General features: G+C 36.8%; 2 protein-coding genes across 15 annotated transcripts in view; one reads left to right on the top strand and one right to left on the bottom strand.

The window, feature by feature from the left end:
- The window catches only part of WNT16 (Wnt family member 16), an 873,674-nt gene that overhangs the window by 292,398 nt on the left and 562,596 nt on the right, over positions 1-18,680 (bottom strand). The gene's annotated exons all lie outside the window — the stretch shown is intronic.
- The window catches only part of CADPS2 (calcium dependent secretion activator 2), a 327,121-nt gene that overhangs the window by 220,213 nt on the left and 88,228 nt on the right, over positions 1-18,680 (top strand). For 13 of the 14 annotated variants that reach the window (XM_050892956.1, XM_050892948.1, XM_050892951.1 and 10 more), the window contains 3 exons: positions 292-428; positions 4,076-4,263; positions 16,321-16,422. In XM_050892956.1, the coding sequence (XP_050748913.1) occupies positions 292-428; positions 4,076-4,263; positions 16,321-16,422 (427 nt within the window). Of the gene's footprint in view, positions 1-291; positions 429-4,074; positions 4,264-16,320; positions 16,423-18,680 lie in introns of all 14 variants that reach the window. The other variant, XM_050893001.1, reaches the window with a different exon arrangement.

Raw genomic sequence — 18,680 nt, 5'->3', positions numbered from 1 at the left:
TGTTGTATTTTCTGGTAGCCTTTCTAAATTTTGTTTAATCTGTCAGTGGGTAGCAACTTTATTTTTTTTCACTGTTACACTCCATAGATTGGTATGATATTATTTTCAGATTAAAAAACAAGATTCTGTAATAAGTCACCTGCAAGCATCTACTTATGTGACTTATTTCTTTGAGATATTTTCAAGAAAGTTTATATATTAAGACTTATATACCATGTGTACACTTGTGTTTGTACATCTGCACGCACACTCACATGTATTGTTCTGCACATTTTTCCTTTCTATGAACAGATACAGACCGTGGTCAGAAACATGGCATGGATGAGTTTATTTCTGCTAATCCCTGCAAATTTGACCATGCTTCCCTCTTTAGACTGCTTCAGAGGCAGACCTTGGATCACAGATTGAATGACTCCTATTCTTGTTTGGTGAGTACTAGCTGGAAGATAGATATAAAGAAGTGAGAAATAGTTGTTACAAAGTAGTCCTTTCTTCCTAGTTCATTCAATAGCTGCGGTTGTAGTTGGAATAAAGGGTCCAATCGATTGGTTTCAAATTTGAAAATTATACACTTGCAAGCTGCTGCTGTGCCACTCAATAGAAAGCAAAGAGACCCAAACTGTCTCTGATTTTATCAGCTGAAATTCGTCATGCCCTCTATGGAGGTTTGAATAAAAACAGAAGGTTTTGATAATGGTAAGAGCTCCCGTGGTAGGATTTACTGACACCTGTACAGGCATTTTAAGGTACAAATGTAGTCGCCTCATATCAGACATTTTCACCTATCTTGTAATTCTGCATTCCACTGTGGTGTGAAGAAGAAAAAATGCCAAAAGAGGGGAAGCAGAACCACAGGCAATATAAGATATATGGGCATATATGTATTACCTGAATTGCAAATAACAAATGGGAGTATAATTATTAAACAAAAACAAGTAAAATATGATCTCTGTATCAAAAGTTTTTCACATTCAAAGACAGCTATAAAAGATAAGATATTGGCATAACATGCTTCTGTATTTGTAGCTGCAGTTTCCCTTTCCTACATAACGTTTTCTATTCAATGCTTTGTGGACTAGGAGTTGAGGATGGGGCTGCTTCAGGTTTTGTTTTCAGTAGGGAAAACCAGCAACAACCTTGTGGAAGTCCATCAGATTCTACACACTTGTTAAACAGGTTTGTGTGGGTCAGACCTCATAACTTCCTGAGGCTTTATTTTTCGCCTGATACCGTGTCTGAAACAGTGATCTCTCACTAAGGACCTAAAATGCCTCACAGCACATCATTTTTTTCACTTTGCTATCCCAACAGCAACAAAAAAGGGTAACTTTTTTTTACTTCTTTTTTTCCATTGGTCTGACTAGTCATGTAATACAAAGATAATGATGGAGTTTTTTAGGTTTGTTTGCAAGTGTAAAAAAGGGAAGCAAATTGATTATTTGATGACAGTTGCTTCCTTTTTAAAATACTACCAGATAAGTATGTATAGAAAAAGTTAAAGGACTCATTTTCTGTCTGTGGGTTGCACACTGAATCAAAGAAGAGGCCTGAAGGTACATCTGTACAAAGTAATTGGCACTCAAAGAGAAAATGGTTAGCTTTCTAACAGTGCATTGGGGTCAAAATCTTTTTTTATAATAATAATATAGTAAGACACTTAATATAACCTTGAAATCAGGAACTTTTAGAAGAGGTTAGGTGAAATACACAGTGCTATAGCAACCATAAAGCAGATGCATTTCTTATTGTTCTTTTTAAAATTCAGCTTTTAATAAGTAGAATGGATGGTCATTTTTTATTAAATTGCATATTTAACTATATTTTTTGATTAAAAAAATTGGGAATGTCAAGGTAGCAATACAATACATGAACATATAAGTGTCTTATTTTTTCCTGAACAGCTCATTTCCTACCATTTTTAGAAACAATGCATCCCTTTATTTCAATAAATATAGAGTAACCACACATACAACTTGTAAAAATAAAAAAAAAATGTGTAAGAATTAATATTAAGCACAGTTCCATATTAAATTACTATATGACCTAAACTTCTTTAATTTTACATTATTCTCGGTATTGGGGAGCTTCTTTTTTTTTGTTTTTTTTGCAATTATACAATAAAAAATATGCAGTTATCTAACACTCTGTAGCATATTGTTGTTATGTGTTTGTGAGACTTATGCATAGTATGGGGTTGAACAAGGGCAAGGAAGGCACATATTTATATGAAAACGACCGCACTAAAACAGATCTCTTGCAGAGACTGAAGTTAAAGTAATGAGTTCTTTAAAAATTTGTATTCTTGTCACAATTTTCTCCTATGAGACTCTACAGAAATTTTAATAATTATTTCCTTTTGTACTGCTAGGCATTGACATGGAGCATTTTTTCATGTTTTCCATAAAAATGTAGAGAGAGATCAGTGACAATGACGACATATTGGCAGAATATCAATCACAATAACCACTGTTTATTATATCTAGGGCTAGGATACGTATTATTGCACAAATTCAGTTAAAATCCCTTTTCTTTCTTCTTTCAATGGAATACCGTATTTTCTAGCAAACTGTGTAAACTACGTGAGCTATTGCAACATGACTGGATATTAGTTTAAAACACTGAGTACTGTCTGGGTGCAGTAATAAAGCTACGTGTTCTCTAGAAACAGCTGAAGCTCTTTAAAGGCAGTGGAAACCTTGACTTCAAAGACATTAATCAGGAGCAAACAAATTTATGAAATAACTTTGAGATGTTCTGGTTTGCAAATAATATGTTAAATAATTCAAGAGTTGGGGGAGAATATAAAATTTAAATTCCTGTCTCATGCAAGTCTTTTAGTAAAGTTAAAACACAGATGATTTAAACCTGATGTGAATATATGTTTAAGTATTGTTTAGCAGTATTTTTGCTGATATTTTGTATAAATATTAAACATCAGAGCTTGCAGAAGTATTCACAAGCAATAGGGAAATACTGGTCTTAAGCTGCTGAACTGATGTTGTAAATTCATGACTTGCAAAATCATTTTGCTTATCCAAGTTATTTGTATATTTGAGTTCAGGTGTTCCTAAATCTCTCTTAACCATTTGGCAGGGACGATGAGAGGGAAATATCACCGCAATTAAGAAAAGAACAAAGAAAAATGCTTATTTAGAATAGCTATGCAGTAGCTGTGGTTTCCCAAGGTTTATATTTTTCTCCCTGCTGCTTTTTAGAAGCTCACTGTGCTATTTTTTTTCATATTGGGAGGCAAGGCAATCAACGCTCTTCTGTTTTACATTTCTACATCAAGAATCAAATTATTTTTTTTTTACACTCTGGATTCACTCAAGAACTGTTTTTGTTCTGGGAAGGAGTCTGTACTTTGTTCATGTCTGTGTCAGGGTTACGCTGTTCTGGTCTCATGAGGACTCTGCCCAAGTAAGCCTTCAGTATGCCCCAGAATATCTAATTATTATTTAAGGTCAAATCATACTCATCTTACTCAGATGGCTTTTAACAAACTACCTAGCTTTGTATCTCTTTACTAGTATAAGGTCTTAAAAAGTTGTTAAAAGTGCACGCATGTTACCTAAGAAACAGGGTAAATGGTCAAATTGTGGTTCTCTCACATTAAAGTTGCAGCCACGGGGAACTGACCATCCAGAAACTGTGTTTTAATGTCCATGTTAATGTCTCTCAGCATTACCCAAATGTTCTCTCATAGCTTACAATTAATTACTTTAACAAAATTAATTATTTTAAAGTGTTAGTTTATTTTCTATTAGGTTTTGATATAATTTAATCTGTAGCAGACTTTGGATGTATTAGCATGTTTTTGTAGACTATGTATTTCATAGTAGTGGTAACTGAGAACTGCAAATAGTTTCCTGACATTTACTCCTTTCAGCAAGAGGGCTATTGTTGGATCTAGCTTCCAGTGCCATCAGCATTAGTCGGATATAAATCATTCTAGTATAAAAAGTTTATGTAATGCACATAAAAATATATGCTTCTGTTCTTTGTTTGATTTAAAAGCTGTGAGTGGGAAAAGAAGTCTCAAAATGTTGTGGGTTTTTTTGCCTTTCTCTTTCAGGGTTGGTTTAGCCCAGGTCAAGTCTTCGTGTTAGATGAATACTGTGCTCGCTACGGAGTGAGAGGCTGTCACCGCCATCTTTGCTATCTCAATGAATTGATTGAACATTCAGAAAATGGTTCTGTCATTGATCCAACCTTGCTGCACTACAGTTTTGCATTTTGTGCTTCTCATGTTCATGGTAACAGGTAATTTAGTGATATATTTTTTATTCATAACCTTAGGAGGAAGCAAAAGTATTTATAGGCTCTTGCATTCACCAGGTAGGGAAGTTGCACACAACAGAAATCAGTTCATGAAAGTTTCTTCAGGGGTATTGGAGGTTCTATACAGATTACTATTTAAAAAAAAAGTAATCTCCTTTCAGTTTGTACTGTCTTAATGCAGTGTGTTTTCTTGGGCATTGTATAGACAGGCTGATTCAAGGCTGAAGAATATCATCCTGTTAAAAAGGTAGTCTTCTGCGTTCTGCATTTATGTTGTGTTAGTGAATGGTGTTTGCAGTGAACATTTTGAACAATTTTGCAGTTTAAGGGAAGTTTTGACTCTTTTTCTACAGTCTGTAGCTTGGCAACTGATCATACTATACTGAGTTCTTCTGGCTGTGCTACCACAGGGAGAAATAACATATATTGGGAATGTGGTGCGACCCCCAGCCAGGAAGAGCTAGGACACTTCTGGAATTCTTTCCACTAAAGAGGTAGGCTACTTCAGGAGCTGTTAGTCACAGTGATGCTCTTGGGATGATGTCTTCCTTCCGCTTGCAAGTGAAAGACTTGGAAAAAATTAAGCTGTTGCTTTGCCGTGCTAAGCACATTCTTTAAAAGAAGCTTTTGCTTCATCTCTGTGTTATTCCAAATTGTGAGGGAACTAGCTCTGCTGTTGAACAGCAGGTATTGGAGATAGGATCATTGGATAGCTCAGGTTGGAAGGGACCTCAGGAGGTCTCTAGACCAACCTCCTGCTCGAAGCAGGGTCAGTTGTGAGGTCAGACTGGGTTGCTCAGGGCTTTATCCAGTCAGGTGTTTACCCAGTTTGCACCTGTCTTATTTCAGTGTAGTTATATCCATTGTCTCTTGTCCACCTCCCAGTAGCAGCTGAGGGGTTCTCATTCAGTCCCCCTAGACACCACCAATTCTCCAGGCTGAACAAGCCCAGCTCCCTCAGCCTCTCCTCAGAGCAAGCGCTCTGGCCTGTGACTACCATGGTGGCCATCCACTGAACTTGCTCCAGTTTATCCATGTTTTCCTTGTACTAGAGTGGGGAGTGGGGCAGGCAATCTGTCAAATTATACGACAACATGCATTTATACCCTACTGTGCACACTAGATTTGTAGACTGCTGTAGGAAATATCTTTAAAAAGTTCAAAAATAACAAGGGAAAACCCAATAGATCTCCCCGTCTCAACTGATCCAATCCTGCTGCTAGGGGAAAACCTACTCACAGTCCCAAAAAGCAATTACTGTGATGCTGTCGGTAAATCCCCAAAACTGAATGCTGGTAGGGATCAGGAGAGAGAGGTTTTTTCTTCCCAACATGTATGCTTTTGTTGCATTGCAACCAGTCAGTCACAGGGGCCGTTTTACTTGTCCTCGAGCCAGTGAAGAAGGGACAATCCTTAAAAAGGATATTGTTTCCTTCATCAGCTCAGACAAAGCCTCATCTGTGAGAACACGAGCTGGGCATTTGTGACCTGAGTGATCTGGTAGTGGGAGATTAACATTATGTAATCCTTGATAATAATATCCAAAATTAAAATGCTTTTGAATGTGCCTGAAATACTCTCAAGAATCTTAACGTTCATACTGGTAAGTTAGGAGATTTTCTGGCTTTTACGTGGTAACCTATTCTCCGTAAAAGCATGCTTCTTTTGTCGGTTCCTGAAGAACCTGACACATTCTTATTTCCTATTGAGTCTAAGTCTTTGTTGTTTCTAGCCTTTTTACTACTGATTTCAACCTAACAAGACAAATATACAGTGATAATTGCTCAAACTTATTTCAAGAATTCAAAAGAAAGGTAGATACATTTCTTTTTATTTCATAATTTAAGTGAAGGACAACAGTGTGTGCAGTGCATGAAAATATCTCAGGGAGCACATCATTTACACAGTGGTAAGTACTCTGTTTGTATTCTGTCTATTCCTTCTGTACAGATATTCTCTGAATAGCATTATGAGTGTTTTAGGAATAAAAGAAGTGTTGAACAGAGAGAGTCTGACTAGAACTGAGATATTGTAAGAAGGAAGAAAAAAGAAACATGAAGAAAGAAGAAAAGTAAGTCAAGGACAGAAGCAGACACACTCACTGAGGATGACAGACACACATATACGCACATAATACATCCACTCATTCATCTGCCGCAGCACTAAGAAATAGTAAAAGGGAAAAAAGAATTTCACAGACAATGCATGACAGGCCAAAGTTCTAGGCTGATCCCTGGCGTTATACGTCTTGGTTTTATAAGTCAGGCTGAGAATTAGAAAGACCACAGAACAAAGACAAAGAGCTTTATACTCTGGGCATGATGTATTCAATTTATATTTCACCTTTGCTTCACAGAGGGATCTTAGACCTTCCACTAGCCTGAGAAAGATCATCAAAAAAGATCTTGAAGTCAGATGATGGAGGAGCATGTAGAAATGCAGCTGTATCTGTAGTTCAAATTATCAATTTCTTTTAGGCATGAATTTTAAAGTAGCAGCCAATCGAGTGACATCAGTCAAATGATCAGATAAAGGTGTCACTCGCCTTCATTTCTGGTAGTCTGGTGAGGAGAAACTCAAGCACAAAGCAGAGCAAATCTACAAAATATACTGGGGCCATACCAGGACATATGCTGAGCACAGCAATGACTACATCTGATTTGCTAAATAAAACTGGTGAGGAAGCAGTCTCATACAATGGACCCCAACTGTCCATTAGTCATAGGCACTCTCTGAGATCCCAGGCATGGTTGTGGGATTGCATGTACTGAATACTGCTCCCAGTAAACAGTATGAACAAGGCTGAATCTGCTTCATCCACCCTTCATATGTCTCCACAACTCTTCCAGCAGATTTTGAACCCTCAGGTATCCCCTGTGCTCTGTTGCTGCACGCTAGGACTTGAAATACGAACTCTGTTTCATGCTGCAGGCTGTAATGCTCTTGCAGGCTGTAACACAATAGCCAAGGTTTTATTTCAAAACACCCAGAATAAACACATAAAAGTAAATTGTTGTCCTAGAGCTTCAGGGACGTTGTGGAGCACAGAGGAGACCTGAACTGAGCTCTGGTGTAGGCTGTATGCAGCAGACCTTGCCACCTGGTCTCAGGACCAGAGAACAGTGCCCAACTGTTTTCTTTCCTGAGATGAAGATATAGGTAACAAGTTCTGACAGAGTTATCAAGCATACTGGTACTTACCGTGTCTCTTATGCCAATGTTATTGGTTTGGGAACAGAAATGTTTATGCAGGGTCGAACACAACGTGCTGAGTCATAGACTGAGGAATTCAAGCCTCATTCGTGCCTTTCCTTTCCTGCTGGGAAGAGCATTACAACTGGGCTAACAAACTGCTTATGTAGAAAAGGTATTTCTGCTTTTGTGGATGACATTCTCAAGACATTCTCTTCCAAAATAGCCAAAACCCAAAATATTTTAGTAAAAGAATAGCCTTTCTGAGTGTTTAAACAAAAACACATCCTTGTTTCTGAATCAACTGATTCCTTTTCCTCCAGTAAATAAAATCAGCTTTCGTTGGCTGTGCTTCTGGTGCTATGTAACTTTACAATAGCATCTCCTTTGGCTCCACTTCACAATGTTTTTCTTCTGAAATGTTCCACTATATGGTCCCCATCAAAGTCATTAGTTCACAAGTGAACTTTTTGCACTGCAGTTATGCATGCACTTGTGTATCTCTGGTGAAAGTGAAATGGGCAGAACAAGGAACTATAGGATATTCCTGAATGCTGACATTTCAGTCTAAACAGTCCAGGTAGGAGCTATTGTTTTCTTCCCCATCACGTTCACTTTTGTCTTCTTTTCATGCTGTGACTGCTATTCAGTCCCTCTTGTCTGAAATGGATGCTGGTGGGTATCACATGAAGTGCAAAGTGACTTCTTTCCACCTGCTGAGTTACAGACTGAATTGAAAAATTCAAAATTCAAGCATATTCCCTGGTTATACCTTTTTCTATTCAGAAAGAAAGCTGATTTATTGGAAGTTCATATACGAGAAGTGAAGGTGAAAGTAATGCTACAAAAATCAGTTTGTAACCGAAGGTAAATAGTTTCTTTCTGCCTTCATTTTGAAATCTTCAGCGCATGTGTGTTTGCATAGAACACCAGTCATATTGAGTCAGGGTTCTTCTAAGCCAGTCAGTCATCTGTCTCCAGCATTGACCTGCTTGGAGTAAGAGAAGGGCAAGCGTATGCAGTATTTCCTCTTAGTGCTCTTTCAGTCTCCAACTCTTTGCAGCTCAGAATATGCCTGTTTGGTAACCTGGAGTGAGTCTCTGTTTCAGGTACTTGTCCATTGCACCCCTGAACCTGTGTAAGCCCTTTGCACCCTCAACACCTTTGGCAGCAAGTTCCACAACTCAGCCTCCTCTTGCTTGAAGAACTCTTCCTTTGAACTTGACTCCTACACATCTCATTTCATTCTCTGTTGCTATTGGAAGAGACGGCAGAGAGACAAAAAAAATAAATCCTTCTCTGTTGTCTCTATTTAAGATTCAAGAAGTATGAGTGAACCATGCATTGATTACACTGGATGGATGTTTTCTGCTAATTCCGTATCCTTTTCTGGTAATTCCCAATGTTGATTTGCTCCTTTGACTGCTGCTGAACAGGGATGGTTTCATGGAATTATCCATCATAACACCAAGATCTCTGTCCTGAATAGCAACTGATTTTTCCTTGCATTTATCTACCTTGATCGTTGTTTGCTGTTTTATTGCTACTTGATTTCATAAGGTCCTTCTGGAATTCCACACTATGCCACATAAATATCATTACAATTACATTTACTATCACCTCAGTTCTTAGCTGTTTGCCAGGTCATTTATGAATACTGTAAAATAACACAGGTCTCAGCACAGATCCCTGCAGAACTCTACTGATAAGTTACCTTCACTGCAGGTACTCACCATTTATTCCTACTCTCTCTTTTTTCACTGTAAATATAAGGACTTTCACCCTTACTCAATGGCTGCTTAATTGCCTTAAAAGCTTTTGGTTAGGGACTCTGACAAAAGATTTTTGGAAATCCAGGTACATCGTATTAGTCAGGTCACACTCATTCACCTGTTTTTGATCCCTTTAGAGAACTTCAAGAAGATCAGAAGGTAAGATTTCTCTGCCTTATGGCTTCAAAGCCATACAGGCTTCTTCACAATAGATAATATTTACCCAGTTTTCTTTAATTTTATCCTTAAATATCCTTATATTATAGTTCCTTCTAATTTTCTGGGATGTATGTAAAGCTTACTGGCCTGTAGTTCCCCCTACCTCCCCTGGAGACTTCTTCTGATTTTTAAATTGATCTCACATTCTTCACCTCCCATTCCTCAGGAGGAATGCAGTTCTTGGTGAGAATTTTCACACAACCATAGGTAATTCGGTTCTGGCCCTGGCAACTTACTGATGTCCATTTTTCTAATTTGTTCCATAAGCTTTTTCTTAGTTTCTTTCATTTTGAACAGATTCTGTACTGAAAATAAAGATTTTTTTTTTTTTTTGCTGTGAACAAAGGGTTCCAGCATAGGAGTCTTCTTAATTTCCTTCATAAGAAACACCAGTACAAAGAATTAATTTCGTATCTCTGCAATAGCCTTGCCCTCTCTGAGAGCTCCTTTTAGATCCTTGCCGTCATTTGGCACTGTAGACTCTCTGATAGGCTTCTTGCTCCTGTTATGCTTGGAGGAAATATTAAAGTGGAGTAGATGAACACATAAGAGAAATGAAACTATGGGAACTTCGGGGAGCGCTATGCATTCATATATGTCTTTTCATTTTTCAATGTTTTGTGATAAGAACCATTTATTGCAATTTTACACTTTGTGTCAAGTGATAAAAGAATGTTCAGAGAAATCGTCCCCTTCAAATATGGGACAAGGAACTTTGTAAAAATAAGGAAAATAATATCATTACATTGCTCTGTGTCTTCTAATCATTCTTTGTGGAGCTTCTGATAGATATTTCCTTCTCTTCTGACTACATTAACTCTAGAGTTAAAGTAAGGTTGTCTGTATCTTGCTGGTTTCTCCTTTGTTTTATATCTTTCATAAACAATAATAAGATTTAATCTAAAATTCCAGAACTTAAGTCAGTAGTTTCACCATTTGTCTGCACATGGTCACCATCTGACATGAAAGGTTTTGTCCAGTTGATCTCTTCCCAGAAGTGTTATGTTTTTATATGTATAATTTTGTATATAAAAATACTTGAATAGCATGTAGACTTCTTCTTAGATGGTTTTCCCAAGAAACCATTGCTAGCAGGATTTTGTGGAACCTTTCAGTTTTAAACAGTTGAAAATGCTTCCTCTTTCTGCTGTGCTGCTTATTCACTCTCAACCCCACATGTTCTGTCTGTGTTGTAATGATAGCAAGTGCAAGGTCTTCTTTCACTGGTTTTTAATGGCAATTGGGCCTTCTGCTTTAATCTTAGATCTGTTCCAAGGCTGTCCAACAGCTGGAGGAAGGAGCCTGAGATCCCTTACAGTGTGGATCTTTAGGGAAGTGTGTTACATCAGATGTTATATTCCATCAGTCTACCAGCATCTTATATAAATTCTCTCTCATGTTTGATACAGCATCTAGAGACCTAACAAGAGTCTTTTGGTTTTGTAGTTTGTCTCATTTTTCTATCAGTTCTCTATGATGGAAATAGTGAGAGTGGATTTCTCATACCCGAAAACATGTTGTTATTCAGAAGTCATTTGTTGTCAGTCACCATTTCCCCAGAATAATGGAATGAGAAAAATACCTTTTAGGACTGATATGCTACGTGAGTTTGTGCTTCTAGATGAAAAGCAGTGTTCTCTCAAAACTGGAAAACTAGTTGATCCTTGGACATTTATATCCCTTTTCTTCAAATGAATGTAATCTTCCCCTTTTCTGAGGCTCGTTGGGCAATGCTGAGAATAGAACTTTTTCACTAGGTCTTTCAGTTTTATGTACTGCCCTATGCCAAGCATCTCGCATTATCCAGTTCATCCTTCATTTTTGGAAGCTGATCATCTCCAAGGTATATGGAGCACAGAGGAAGGTAAACCTTCTTTAATTTAACCTGTATTCTCCTTTTTAAGTGGATCACTTATGAGCATCATACCCCCAAGCCTCTGATGTGAGGCCTCTCTAAATAGCTAAGTTTGGGGGTTTTTTAATTAATGTTTTTCAATTAGTGACAGAGCTTTCTATATATTAGTGTTGTAAATAGCCACAAGAAAGTTATCAGTAGAGCTTTCCTGAGCTGGAAGCAAAGTTCTTCACCCTATTGCAGGTACCAAGTGAAGCCATGTTGACCTCACCTTTGGTTTAAGGAAGGATACTGTCCTGTGTTGGAAAGTGCTAATAACTGTAATAATGTTATAATAAAATGTGTCCTCACTAGAGTATTAACAGAGGCACATTTTTCAACATATCAAAACAAATCTGCTTCTGAAAAGCTTCACAGAAATTGTCAATAGAAAATTAATCACAATTCACACATTCTTAAGGAATATTAGAACAAAGTTCTGCATATTTAAGGTGATACTTGCCATCTTAGGCAATGAAGGAAGAGCTAATGCTATTATATACTTTCACCTTCCCTAAACATTATACATTGTTTTGTCATTAATTTTAACTGATTAATGCTTATACATAACCTTATACTTTGGATAAAATGATATTATATTAGTACATGCGTAGCTTTTCAGTAAAAGGGCATTAATGAATCCCACCTAAAATATAACTGCATAAGAGATCATTAAAATTAACCTGATTTATCATCTTAATCTGTTTTAGTGGCCTTCAGAATTGGTCTTTTTCGTTCACTTGTGAAAAAGAGTGTATGACCTGTAAGCAGATGTACGATCAGCCTGAGAAATGCATACAGCAGAAGGCTCTATTGTGCCATTTTTTTTGTCAGAATGTTTGAAGAATAGTTAATATAAACAACGAAATGCTCGGTCTTCAAGTGCCTGCTGGTTAAAGCTATGTTTAAATGCCACGTGATAATTTGCTCTCTTCATTTTCTGTTAATAAAAAGACGTCTGCTCTGCCTGCTTCTAAGCTGATAATGTAAATCATTGTTTTTCTTAGATTTGTCTAACATAAACCACGGACTCTGCAAAAGCCTTAATTAATACAATTGTGTTGTAAAGGAAAATTTGGGTATTAAAGTCCTTGGATAGTGAAGTCCTATAAATAGATAATAAAATCTCTACATCAAAATTCTAAACAGTTTAATCTTCAGTTTACTAAGAAACAAGAAGTCAAACTTTTATCTTGCTAATTTGAAAATTGTCACTGTTCTTTCATTTTATTGTGCATCCTGCTGAATTTAAAAACAAGTGCTCTTAGAAAGCACTGAAGTCTTCTAAAACAATTTGTTTCTAGGAGCCAAGATGACACTTAAGTTTTGTTTCTGTTTTTCCTACGCCCTTGAAATGTAGTTTATTACATAAATGTCTTGAAGTAAGACCTTAGCTGAAGTATTTTTCTTGTATTTTGTTTTTCTTCATAATTTCTCATCTTTCTCTGGCAGATTCTTTTGCTCAGCCTTACTGTTATCATCTAGGTGGGTGTGTGTGTACATGTTAGAATATCAATCTGTGCATTCCTCTCCTCATACTCCTTTTTTTCTTGACAGACCAAAGTGATGGTCTATGTTTTTAATGAGGAAAGCTCATTGAAAAGACAGTAAACATTTTTAAAATATGCAAATATGGAAAAAGCACCAGTACCAACAATGTTCCAGAGGAGAAAAGTCAGTCACGTTCAGTTAGTATTTTGCAAGGCGCAAGGCTGTCTCAACAAAGCAGTCTTGCTTAAGGTAACAATTCACTCTCTGACAGGCCACTAGGAGAAGCTGTTTCCAAAGTTGAGGGCTGGAAACAATCTACAATCTACAGTCAACCCAGTGTCCATCATATCTAATGCCCATTGGAACTGGAATACCATTTTTATCTCACATGCCATAGCTGTTCACAAGAATCTTAATCCTACAATGCATCAAGTGACCTCTGCAAATTATTACAGGTTTTAAGACCTCTAGACATCAAAATATTTCTAGAGGGCACTCTAAGCCTTAAAAGATTATATCAAGTGAGGAAAAACAGTCCATTCCCAGAGGAAGACCTAAATCCACCACCTAATCAATCAGCTTCCCTAGAGTAGCTGCCATCAGGACAGCAATGTTGCAAGATTGTCACAGTAAAAGTTTCTTTAAAAATTCCAGTCAACCTCTATTTTTGGTGTCATTATTTAAGTGACTTATGGTTGAACAGCTACTTCCCACTTGAATTTACCAGCTCTAGTTCATGAGGTATTTATTTCAAATCCCTTTTGATATTTAAGTCTGAGTGAATTAAACAATTTGAGATGTGACCAGAGACAACATTACATCTGTGCCAGTTAGACTGTGATCTAAGCAGACAAGACAGGCCAATCCAAATCCAATTGACAGAGTTCTCAAAAAATGGAAAACTAATATAAGCGAGAGAGAGAAGGCTACTCAGGTTTTGAGTGTTCACTGTTTCACCTAGTTCTCTAATCCCAAAAGCAGTTGTGAAGAATAAGGAGGAAAAGAATGTGGAGGAAAGGAAAATTCACTCTCCCTTTACCTTCTTGAGAAGATAAAGTTAAAATGAAAACTCTTCTTAAAACAGTCCATCACTTTTCTTGGCTGAGTTCTTGAAGGAGAGGTCACAGGCTGCAATAACAATGCTGAATACTGGTTTTGAATTGAAAAAATCAAGTCCGAACCACTATCCATAACATTTGGGATAGTAGGAAATGCACATTTGTTGTTGGTTTTAGTTGCAAAATAGTTCTTGCATAGTTTATGGATGACTTAAACCTTTGAAAACCAAATGACTGCTTGAGTCTGATTTTCTTGGCAGGCACAGTAATTTGTAAGTAAAAATAAGCAGCTCAAAACAGTGCTATTTTATTTTATTCTGTCTTTAAAGCAATTAAAGAAAAAGGTCTAGAAGACAAAATGAGTGGGAATTTTGAAACTATTTATTTTTTCTATCTTAGCTTATCTCAGAGTCAGATTCTTTTTTCTGTGGATTCTTTTTTCTCAGTAGTAGATAGATATTCCCGAGAGTAGCAAAAAATGATCACCAGCACAATATGTGTCTCAGAACTGTGTTGTGAAAATGCATTTTTATATTCTGCTTGTTGCAATAAGGCTAACAGGAAGAAACAAAATAATGATTCAGAGTTTGTGCTGTTTTTTAAAAGCATGTTTTCAAGAGACAAGTTTTTCAGCGCTATAGATGGTACATTTTTCTAACACCTTTTTGTGTACTCTTTCTTCTGGGACATTTGCTTCTATGCAAACATCCACTGAAAATGTATTTAACAGTTCTGAAAATTTTAGGTGTTGTCAGCGAGGTTCTTTATGACAACAAACTCAGTGAAGTGACAGGTCCCCGGTACGTAGTGATCCTAGCCTTAGTGCAGGTTGACAGATATGACATCCTACTGGCTCACCTTTTTCACTCACTGTTATCTGGACCCCTAGGTCTTTTCTGTCATATATATGACATGCCTCAGCGAGGTTTAATATGACAGAACTATTTGCTTTATCACTTCAGAGCACGATCTCTCCTGACAATGAAATCAGACAGTGCAATTTACTTAAATTTGAGCCTGTTCCATCTGTCAGAAGACTGAGGTAAAGTATCCTGGCATCCATCAAAACAGAGAAGATAAGTTATTTACTCTTTCACGTCAAATTTATACAATAGTATATTGATGTGCCTGGTTACTCATATCTCCACCATATCTGATTTTTATTGTTGTCTTCACAATAATTTAAGGACTTCAGACATTCTTTCCACCTTGACCTGGTAGATCAGAAATATAAGTGATTTAAAGGGTGAGAGAAATGTTTATGTCATGACCAGGTAGCAACTTATTCCTCCTAGATTTAAGTATAGTGCAGAAAGTTAAAGTAACAATTTAGCAAAAACTTGTTCATAGAATCGTAGAATGATTCTTAGAATATTCATAGAATGTTGTCTTTCTTCATGCTATGTTACTACAATTTTCTCAGTTCTAGAAACATTGGGATACAGTTTTGGAGGCTCTGGAGGATGTACAGGGCGGATCTGCACTTAGTGTCAGGGTCGTAAACTCAGGTGGGAAGCAGTAGCTGTTTTGTTACCCTGGAGCTGGAAGTTGAGCGTGACAGGAAGTTTTCAGATACTTCTTTTTAAAGTATGCTGTGTGGGGGGAAGTCGTGACTGCATGGCAAAAATACCATTTAGGAATGTGTATTTAAATTTATTTAATTTTGTCATTATTTTAATATAAATACATTAATAGCACCTTTAGGCTAAGACTTTAGACTGTGTGCTTAGCATACTTAATACAAGGCTTGTTATTAATTATTGGGACTTAAATTTGATGTTTAAAAAAATGCTAGTGCTTTTGGTTTTTAAAGACTATTTTTTTGTTGCATCCTTTGTGCTATATTTATATGGAAGTCTTGTTTACATGCTGCTATTTGTCAATATGCGATGGGAGAGCAAAAATCTATGCTCACTCTAAGCAGGGGGATTCCTAGGTGTTGCCTGCTCTGGCTTTTCTCACTGTAGTTTGCCTCCCACCTTTATTTTAAAATCACTTTCAGCCATATTGTGCCTCTAGGAAAATATCTGGAAGATTCAAGGAGCTGAAATTCAACAAGATCCAAGTAGACCCCTCTATTGTGCCAAAAGTACTAATTTTCTTGAGAAAGGGTATTATATATCTTTGCGAATGATTTGGGAGAAATATATGCTACTTTGTGTTCATATTGGGATCAGGTAGATCTGATTAGGACTTGAATTTAAAAGTTCAGCTCAAAAGTTAAATTGTTTGTCTGGTTGCAGTCTGTTCTTTAACTATATTCACACGTTACTGTTTATCCTTCAAGGCAATGGGAAAGGGGAAGGGAGAGTTAGCGCACATGTTAACTGAAAGCTTTAAAAATAAAGATAACTGTTCAAAGAGGAATCAGCGTGAAGAGATATCAACAATTATTAAATATTTAATGTTGCAGGCCAGATGGAATTGGAACTGTATCTGTTGAAGAGAAAGAAAGGTTTGAGGAAATTAAGGACAGACTTTCCTCCCTTTTAGAAAACCAAATAAGCCATTTCAGGTAAGTGTATAATTTGTTCAATGAATACTAAGTTTTTTCTGGAAGAATTTTCTCATGGTGTTCAATTTTGGTCTTGAACAAGTGGAGTGAAAACAAAATAGTCTACCTGCAAAGAAATTTTGAATATATTAAATATGGAAAAATTTATTTACACAAGTGATTGTGCTTAAAATTTATGTATCATGTGAGTTTTATTTTTCTGTGGTAGAAAAGATTGTGCAAGAATATAGGCCTGATTTTTGTTGATGCTTTTAAACTTTAAGCTTTCTATAACTCTAACTAAGAAAGTTGTCTAAATGAAAATGACTAAGCCATAGCAATTTCTGGATTAGTACTGAGCAGAAAAATCATGTGAGTAGAGAACATTTTTGATAGATGGCAGCTAAAACTTTTCTAGATGTCTGATGTCATTTTCTTGGGTTCATGATATACTTATCTTTCCTGAATCAGCTAAGGTCCATCATCCTCAATAAAGAGTTTGTCATATGTAAGGACTGTCGATACCAGTAAAAGATGTTTAGGGAAGGAGTATAAGAAACAGAGCAAACTTGGGGTGATATTTCCTTCTATTTTCTAGCGATTGATGGTTTATGAAGCTTAGCATAAAAATAGCATGTAGACCACCAAAACTGTTAGTTTTACACTAAAGCAACCTATCTGCCATTATTCTGTCAATCTAATCCTTTTTTAGAATGTATTTATAGAAATTTTTTGTCTCTGTATCACCTTATGACAACCAGTTCCACGGTTTAAGTAGTGCTGTGTGAAACAGCTTTCTTTTATTTGGCAAAGTTGGGTGTACGTTTATTGGATGCCACTCTGGTTTGATGAGGTAAATGTCTAGTATTCGTTGGTATGTGATGTTGATAACTAGGTCGCTGGGGATTTTTTGAGCGTAGAGGACATAGCAGTCTTTACTTGGGACTTCATCTCTGTATTAAACTAAAGAGAGCTAGGATTCTCCTTGGAGGGTATTTCTTTCAGGAAAAAATTATGCTCCTTTCCTTTATTTCCTTTAAAGATCCTTCCCTGACACATTTCCTGTTTCCTGTCTTCCATGGGATTAAATAGCTCTTGCCAGAGAAGCGATACAGAGCAGCATAGGACAGAGTGCTCCTACTCAGGTCTTGGAAAGGCAGGAGGAGAGTACTGACAAAGAACATCATCTGCAGGGGGAAGTGACAATCTTCTCATGATTGCTACAAAAGAAAAAATGGAGTATTGGAGCTGGGAGAAGACCTCTGGCCTGTGATTGGCATACTTATGACCGTATCCTGTCAAGTTTACAGTAGAAACACAATTGCTGTAATTTCCAATGAATATAAGTACTTTTACTCATACACAATGCTGAGGTCAGTGAGAGTAGCTGTGACTTAAAAAATATTGAAACAGCAGAAGCCTTCTGAATATGTACAGAGAGAGGAGGGAGATGGGGGAACAAGAAGAGAGGCTGGGCATCTTCAGAATAATTCTGTTCACCTTCAGGCCTTCACAGGCATGAGACTAATTACAAAATGTATAATGGTAGTTATCTGAGTTGGAACAAATAAAGGTAAAACCCATCATGTCTGCTTACCTACACACTAGAGTATGTTGATGAGCTTGGGCTATATCAGTGACCATAGGATCTTTCTGCCTCAGTCTTGGTGGGTTTTGAGGGAATTCAAACAACGTTAGAAACTCCTCCTTGAGAGCAATTAAATGTGTCATTCAAAGATGAATGCCTCCATCCTTCAGAGGACTCTAAGGTTTGCCTTAAAATCCACAAACAACAAGACAAACAGTTCTCAGCCAGGTGAAGAGCAATTATTATATCTTTCTCTGAACAAATGTTAGAAATAAAAAAAATTAAGTGGAATGTCTGGATTTAAATGAGGATACTGGCATAATACTGGTAGAAGGAAGAATCAATAGTGCCCTGGAATCTGAATTTATAAAGCATATAGAGTCACAATATAGGACATCCTGATAAAGAATTGGCATTAGACTTTTAAAGAAAACCTTGACTCAAGTAATGTAAAACGATCACCTGTATCATTAATTAACAAAGAATAACCTTGGCTGTGAGACTGCTTTCTTAAGAAAACATGGTATTAAAACCACTCCATATTTCAATCCATCAAAATTGTTGTGATAACTGTGGAATGCTGAATGTTTTGAAAAATACATTCGGCACTAAAGACTGATGCAAAGCAAGCACTGAGTTTGTCTGCTTTAGCCTTACTGTCCCTGAATGCCCTGTATTCCTTGTCACTGGG

The sequence above is a fragment of the Gymnogyps californianus genome, chromosome 1, assembly GCF_018139145.2.
Source record: "Gymnogyps californianus isolate 813 chromosome 1, ASM1813914v2, whole genome shotgun sequence".
Taxonomy (NCBI): domain Eukaryota; kingdom Metazoa; phylum Chordata; class Aves; order Accipitriformes; family Cathartidae; genus Gymnogyps; species Gymnogyps californianus.
This window is presented reverse-complemented; position numbering and strand designations above follow the sequence as displayed.